The 8,042-nt window shown below is 43.4% G+C and overlaps 1 protein-coding gene across 1 annotated transcript; it reads left to right on the top strand.

Moving 5' to 3' along the window:
• The first annotated feature begins 213 nt into the window (after positions 1-213).
• On the top strand, positions 214-7,459 carry CD3G (CD3 gamma subunit of T-cell receptor complex). Its single transcript, XM_019716222.3, has 6 exons — positions 214-354; positions 4,636-4,659; positions 5,101-5,325; positions 5,751-5,882; positions 6,540-6,583; positions 7,002-7,459. Exons 1-6 carry the CDS (start codon positions 300-302, stop codon positions 7,065-7,067), a joined length of 546 nt encoding a protein of 181 aa, XP_019571781.2. The 5' UTR covers positions 214-299; the 3' UTR covers positions 7,068-7,459.
• Positions 7,460-8,042: the final 583 nt, after the last annotated feature.

Here is an 8,042-nt window from a genome sequence, read left to right as displayed (position 1 = left end):
GGCAGTTCTCTGCACAAGCCAAAGTCTCTGAGATGGCAATCCAGTACTCTCTCCCCCTCTCTCCCCACCACCTCCCACCCTATACACTTTAACGGAAAAGCAAGAGACATCTTCACCTGCACCCCTGCTGAGGCCCCAGCTGCCCACACTTGAAACTTAGGGTGGAGACTCTGGGTTCTTGCCTTCATGCAAGGGCCCCAGACTGAAGGATGCTGGGCGGAGCCAGGCTAGCTGCTGCACAGCCTGGCTGGCAGCTAGGAACTGCTCAGTACTTCTGCAAGGGAAGGGCAGAGACTAACATGGAGCAGGGGAAGTATCTGGCTGGCCTCCTCCTGGCCATCTCTCTTCTTCAAGGTAAGGGCTTGCTAGGGGGTCTCAGAGCCTAGAGAAAAACTCAAGGAAGAGGCCATCACCAGGGGGACAAGAATATTGGGGCCCTTACCTTTGAGACTACCTCAGCTGTCACCTTAGAGTTCAGAGAAGGAAGGGCAAAAATGAAGATTCTTACTATTCTCTGCTAGGGAGAAGCAGTGTCCTTTGAGAGGGATGGAGTCCTTATTTCTTAAGAAATCAAAACTGAAGATTTAACCAGCTAGAAAGAGGACCCGGATGTCACCATTTTATATTTGAATATAGCTCAAAGGGCACAGGCCATGATCATGAAAGGAAAGGTATGTTTTTTAACTCAGAGCTGGGTTAGGGTAGACCTGTGAAGCATTCACTCACTCAGTTGGTCAGTTTGTGAACTACTCAACAACTAGGGGTGAGATCTTATTGTGTTATGATAGGCTAGGAATTTATAAAGACAAATGAAAACCTTCTGCCCTAAATAATTCATAAACTGGAGAAATAAGTTTCAATGTTTCCAGGTTGAGTGTAAGGTACAATATAAGATGTCTGTAAGAATATTTGGTTGTAAATATTCAACAGGAAGTGGATGAGCTGGGCCAGTGCCTACAGTCTGAACCAGAGATGGTTCTCCACACCATTGGGGAAGCGAACACCATGAAAGCTGTTGAAATCACACAAGTACTATGTGAGGTATGAGGAAAAGAGGGCTGAGGATAGAACCGTGGGAATACCAACCTTTAAAAGTTAGAGGGAAAAAAATCTCAGGAAAGAGATAAGGGAATGATCAAAGTGGTGGAGTAATTAGATGGGTTTAATACCATGGAAACTAAGGCAGTAGAGAGCTTTCAGAAGGAGAAATTCACTGAGAGTATGAAATATTAAACAGTGTTCCACTAACATAAGAATATACATGAAAGTTAAGTTTGTGGGATTTGGAAAAATAAAGGTCACGGATGATTTAGAAAGTTTCACTGGGGTAGTATGAGTGGAAGCCAAATGGAAATAAGCAGAAGGTGAAGGGCAGGTGATAAAGAGAAGCAAGTGTAGACTATTCTTCAAAGAAGTTTGGATGAGAAGGGAGGAGAGTTTGAGTGACAAGTAGAGGGGGAAATAGAGTCTAAGAAGAAAATTTTTTGAGGGTGAGAGACATTTGAGCACAGTTCTAGGCTAGAGGAGATAGTGAGTAGAGTGAAGTCCTGGGATTGATATTAGAAGAATGCAGTCAAGAGTGGGGTCAAGGGCACAGAGGGTAAGGCAACCTTACCCTCTGAGACTAAAAAGAAAGAAGTGTGTACGGCTTTGGCCATAGATAGGCTTGTAGATGGAAAGGAAGCTGAAGAAGAAAGGGCATTACAGCATTTATGTTCTCAGTGTACTAAGAGGGAGGTGATGCCGACTGCTGAAACCGAGCTGGGTGATGGTTGGCTGGCGGACTTGAAGGGGACAATTAGAGTTTAGAATTATTTTTGAGAGGAGTGGAGGAAGACAACATGGGTTGTGGGGCAGTGCTGAAAGCCTGTGTGAAGCAGCTCTTTCTGTAGAGCAGAAAAAGCACAGAGCTGAGCAATAGAAACCTGAGTTCAGCCACCAATGAGCTGTGTGAACTTGGACAATGCCTCTGGGCTTAGTTTTCTCAGCAGTCAACCTAGGAAATTTGGCTACGTGAGCTCTCAAATCCAAGAAGGAAATAGGACTCAGAGAAACAAAATTAAAAGATGTCAGCAATCAGTTAGACCCTCTTTTCTATGGATTCTGAGTTAGAATGAGGGAACTCTTTGTCCCTCGCGTAGTAGCCAGGTGGTCGGGGAGAAGAGCTAGTAAGAAATCCACTTAACTGTTTGTCTTGCTTTTTTTTTTTATTCACTGTTTTATTCATTCATGTATTCATTCAACAAATATAAAGCTCCTATCATGTTTCAAGTCCTGTGCTGGGTACTATCTGTAAACAGTTCAGCCCTCTGTGACGTTTTAAGACAATTGGCTTCTTCCAACTATTTCTATCATACTGTGATTCATGCTCTACTTTTTCCTTCTAGCCACACTACCTCTATTATCCTTTTCCAAGTCTGTATTTTTGCTCAGCTATTCTTTCTCCCCAAAATGCCTTTCTCTGGTGAGTTCCCATTCATTTTCCGAGGCCTAGTCAATAGCACCTTCTCTGTTAAGTTTTTCCTGTCGCGTACCCTTAGGCAAAATCAATAGCTTCTATCCTCTTTCACATATATTCATATAAGTACTAAATGATAATTTGTTTTATTACATTAATTATATATGTATTTATTTTTTCCACTTCATTGTAAACTCTTTGGAAGCAGCAAGTAAGTCTTCATATTACCACCCTTTTCTTTCACACGGCTTAATCATGTCAGGTACATACTACGACTTAGTAAATGTCTGAATTAAATACAACTGAATTGAATTCCAGTGTTAGTTCTCTACAGTACCTCTACCACGCAACTCTAGTACTCTGAGTTTTGAGACAGCTTTGAGGTCTATTGAATAGCTAACTCTAATAGGACATCCAGGGTTTCTACAAGAAATGATCACCAAGGATGAATACTTAGAAACAACTCAGCTATAAAGGGCTCTAGCTAGTGCACACCCACTCCTTGCCAGGGCTTTAGCTGCTAAAGGAGCAGAGCATTTCAGACTTTACAAGCAATACCCTTACATCACAATACAATTGTGATGCTAACTATCCAGAGTTAGCATCAGACACCATAGGTTAAGGGCACAGTCACCAATAAGACTGTCCTCACTTTAAATACCAGACACAAGTTCAGGGGTCTCCAGAACACCTGTGGGGACAGAGCCCCAGAAAGCAATTTCCAGGATCTCAGCCTCACATAGAAAGGTGCTGGCTCAGGTAGTAAATGGCGATCAACTGTGATTGGATGGCCATCAGCTGTGGCTAGCTGGCCATCAGCTGTAACCAGTGAGCCATTGGCCACTAATATAACTTCTGTGGCTACGCTAGCAGAAAAAATGGGGGCTGGCAAGAAGGTGGCTGAGCTAGCAAGAGCGGATTGCAGAGAGACGGATGCTGCCAGTGAGAGTATAGTGGTATGACTCCCCCATCTATGGCTCCGTGGGTGTTCCTTTTTGGCCTAGCCATGTCCTGCGTTCTTATGTGGGGAGCGGGAGCACAGACCCCGCAGAACTCCCTGCACGACAACACCCACACTTCTGAAGAACTGGCTCCAAATCTGGAGGGTTCCCACAACCCTCTCTAGACTGATGATTTGCTAGAACAACTCACAGAACTTAGAAAAGCACTATACTCACTATTACAGTTTTATTATAAAAATAGGACTAGCTAAATGAAAAGAACCATGGGGTAGGGCCTGGGAGGTTCCTGAGCACAGAGCTTCTGTACCTCTCCCTGTGGAATCAGAATACATCACCTTCCTGGCACATTGATGTGTTGATCAACCAGAAAACTACTGAGTTTTTATTGTGGTTGTGGGGACAGAGCCCCAGAAAGTAGTTTACAGGCTCTCAGCCTCACGTGGAAAGGTGCTGGCTTGGGTAGTAGACGGCTGGTCAGCTGTGGCTGTCAGCTGTAGCCAGTTAGCCAATTAGCCGCTAATATAACTGCTGAGAGAGCCGAGGAGAGTCGAGGAGAGTGGAGGAGAGTCGTCGGTCGGTTGGCAGAAAAACAGACAGCAGGTCGCACGTCCGGTGAACCCAGCCTCCAGTGAGACCATAGTGGTATGACTCCCCTACCTATGTCTCCATGGGTGTTCCTTTTTGTCCTCACCATGTCCTGCGCTCTTATGTGGGGAGCGGGAGCAGAGACCCCGCAGGCCGCCCCACACGATAGTGGTCTTATCACATAGGCATGATAGATTGAATCATTGGGCATGTGACTTAACTCAATCTCCAGCACCCCTCCCCTCCACAGAGCTAAAAGTCCCAATTCTCTAATCATAAGGTTGGTCTTGACCAGCCCTATCCTGAGTCATCTCATTAGCATAAACTTACATGTGGTCCAAAGGCCCACCAAGAATAACAAAAGCACTCCTATCACTAATGAAATTCCAAGGGTTTAGAAACTCCCTCCCAGGAATCCAGGACAGAAACCAAAAATTCTTTATTATACAACACCCTGAATTCAATTTGGTGATTTAGACTACACTCCAGGGACATAGGTATAGACATACTGTTACTTCTGTGAATTAGGATCTCTCCATTTTGGCTTCAGATGACCATGTAAATGATACCTCAGAGCATCTGAATGACTCCCTACCCAGCTGATCCTCTGTCTCTCTTTTGTCTCTACAGGTACTATTGCCGAGTCGAAACAAGGTAGGAAAATGGCTTCTTTCTGTGCTCAAACTATGAGGAAATTTATGGAAATGACTTCCTACAACAGTAGTTCTGGGATAGGATGATGAGTGATAAATAGCAAACCTCTCCATCATCAACCAAATCAGTGGCCAGTCAGGACCTGCAATTAGTTGTCTGGTAATTGGAGGAGAAATAGGACCCTAGCAGCTAGGCACTACTCAAAATGTTACCCATGAACCAACAGCATTGAAATCACCTGGGAGCATGTTAGAAATGAAGAATCTCAGCCCCTCCCCAGACCTACTGAATAAAACCTGAAATTCTAACTAGATCCCCATATGATTCACGTGTACATTAAAGTTTGAGAAGCACTACTGTAATGGTCTTCCTCTGATACCCTGGTGTAGAGAGGATGTCAGAGGCAAAATGCTCAACAGACCATGGCTTTTCCCTTTGCAGGAAAACATTTGATAACAGTGGATGACAATCGAGAAGATAGTTCAGTACTTTTGAATTGTGACTTGAAAGACAAAAACATCAAATGGTTTCAAGATGGGAAGGAACTGCATCCACAAACTGCAAATAAACACACATGGAATCTGGGAAGTAGTTTGAAAGACCCTCGAGGGACGTACGTGTGTAAAGGATCAAACGATACAAAACGACTCCAAGTGTATTACAGAAGTATGTAATCCACGTTAGGTTGCTTGTTGTGAAATTAAGCAGTATTCACTGTTGGTGATTTCCTGTCCAGTGAGTGTGGAAATAGATGCTAAACAGTGATTGATGTAAAAGCCAATTCTCTTAATCTCAGCCTCACTCTTTTTTAATGAAACAACACAGTTCCCCCAGCTCCTTGGGAAAATGTAGCCAGTCCTGAGAGCCTGTTTTACCTTTGGGTGGGCCCCATGGTTTGGAGCAGTCAGGAATTTATATAAACTGAGTTAGGGTGGGATGTTCCCAGGCAACTCCCTTGCCATACAACCCACGGAGGGAGCAGCCTGCTGCCCCCGCGAAACAAAGGCATTATTGCTAGTAGGCAGGAGAAAAAGATCCACAAGGAAAACTTTCACACCCTGAAGAATGCTTGTCCCTCCCTTTCCCCACAGTGTGTCAGAATTGCATTGAGCTGAATGCAGCCACTGTGTCTGGCTTTGTCTTTGCTGAAATCATCAGCATTTTCTTCCTTGCTGTTGGGGTCTACTTCATTGCTGGACAAGACGGAGTTCGCCAATCAAGAGGTAAAAGAATATTGTTAGATGAGATATGAGACCTCTGGGACCCTCGGCTTTCTTCCTACCAAAATAGACCCAAGCGGAGAGACTGAGTTGGCATGTGCACAACTGCGTGAGGTTCTCTAGTCAGGAGAAAAGGACACTTGGTGTTTTCATAGAATATTTACCTGTCTGAAGATCCAACTCCCTCTGATTTGTCCTCCGTGCTTTTTAAAAGCTATATTGAAGTAAAACCTACATACAGAAAAGTGCATGAATCACAAGCACACAGCTTCAAAAAAAAAAAAAAATTAACAAAGCAAACACACCCATGAACCCTGCACCCGGTTTAAGAAAGATAATATTACCAACAACCTAGAAGTCCCCCTTGTGGTCACTTCCAGACTCTACCTATCCCCAAAAGAGAGCACAGTCCTGACTTCTAACAACTTTGATTAATTTTGCCTGGTTTTGTCCCTTAAGTAAATAGACTCATAGAGCCAAGTACTCTTGTGTGTGGATCCTTTTACTTCAACAATATGCTTGTGAGATCCATTTATATTGTTATATGTAGGTGTATTTCTCTTATTCTTATTGCTATTTAGAACTCCATTGTATGTCTATAACCTGATTTATTATTCATTCTACCTCGTGTATGTGTGTTTTCTGTTTGTTTTTGTGCAGCTTCAGACAAGCAGACTCTGTTGTCCAATGACCAACTCTACCAGGTAAGGAAATGAGGAATAAAGGAGACATTGCTACAATTAGTGATGGCTTAAAATTTTGGAATTGGGGAGGGGGTGAGGCGGGGGCCAGTTATTTGTAAGATTCTACATAGATAAGGAAGTGCTTAGGACATACCAGATGATGGTACAGTTATCCCTTTGGGTATAATGGATGAAGTAAAGAGAAGGATTCCGTGAGGCTAAAATCAGGATCTAGTGAGAAAAACTGAAGAACACACCAAGAGGGACACACAAAGAAACTATATACAAAGCCTCCATCTTCTTGTCCTCTTTCTGACCCCAGGACCACAAATCACCCACTCCAAAGCCTTGCACATAAAAAAGCACTCAATTAATATGCAACGAATTAATTCACAAAGGATGGAGGGAAATGAGCTTATGACTGTGCTATCCATTTTAGCCCCTCAAGGATCGAGAAGATGACCAATACAGCCACCTTCAAGGAAACCAACTGAGGAAGAATTGAGCTCAGGACTCAAGAGTAGGTGGGCCCTTCCACACCATTTCTAAGACAGCGCCTTTGCATTACCTGCCCTCCCAACTGCTGCCAAGTCTATCTCCTTTCCACAAATAGTTATAAAGATCAGGGGATGATTATGGAGAACCACTTCTGAAAGCATAGGGGCCAATGCTAATTTTCTTGGACTAAGAAAATATTAAAACTGTGGTGGCCGGTTGGCTCAGTTGGTTAGAGCGCAGTGCTCATAACACCAAAGTCACCAGTTCAATTCCCACATGGGCCAGTGAGCAGCGCCCTCCACAACTATAGATTGAAAACAACGACTTGGAGCTGATGGATCCTGGAAAAACACACTGTTCCCCAATATTCCCCCAATAAAAAAAATTTAAAAAAAAAAACAACCTGTGTGTATCTTTAAATCCTCTCAGAACAAGGTTGCTAAATATTAATTCTATATAAGGGTTTCTCATTATCCACACTATTACCATTTTGGACTAGATAATTCTTTGGTGGTGCTGGGGCCGGGGGACTGTCCTCTGCATCGTAAGCTTTTGCCGCCTCCCTGACTTCTCTCCCCGGATGCCAGCAGTACCTGTGTTGACGACCAACAATATCTCCAGATGTTACAAGTGTCCCCTCAGGGACAAAATTGCCCTTAGTTAAGAACCACTGACCCATATTAACCTTTAAATCAATCAATCAATCAGAAGTTCTGATTCAATCAACCTGAAGTTTCAATCAGGAAAACAGGGGCCCGAGCGTTATTTGGTTTTCCCAACCAATTGTAATTTTTTTTTTAATCCAAGTGTTCGCCTTTCTATCCAGTTCTCAGAAACAAAGCAATGCATTTTGGAGCACTCCTAGCAGAGAGACTTTCAGCCCTAAATCTAGACTCAAAGTTCCCAGAGGTGACAAATGGAGAAGAAAGTCCATCAGAGCAAATCTGGGGTTTTTCTTAAAATAGAGTAAAAACATGTATGG

The sequence above is a fragment of the Rhinolophus sinicus genome, chromosome 14 (genome assembly GCF_057876585.1).
Source record: "Rhinolophus sinicus isolate RSI-liver-muscle chromosome 14, RSI-T2T, whole genome shotgun sequence".
Lineage (NCBI taxonomy): Eukaryota > Metazoa > Chordata > Mammalia > Chiroptera > Rhinolophidae > Rhinolophus > Rhinolophus sinicus.
The sequence above is the reverse complement of the archived record's forward strand: the minus strand, read 5'-3'. Positions and strand labels throughout refer to the sequence as shown.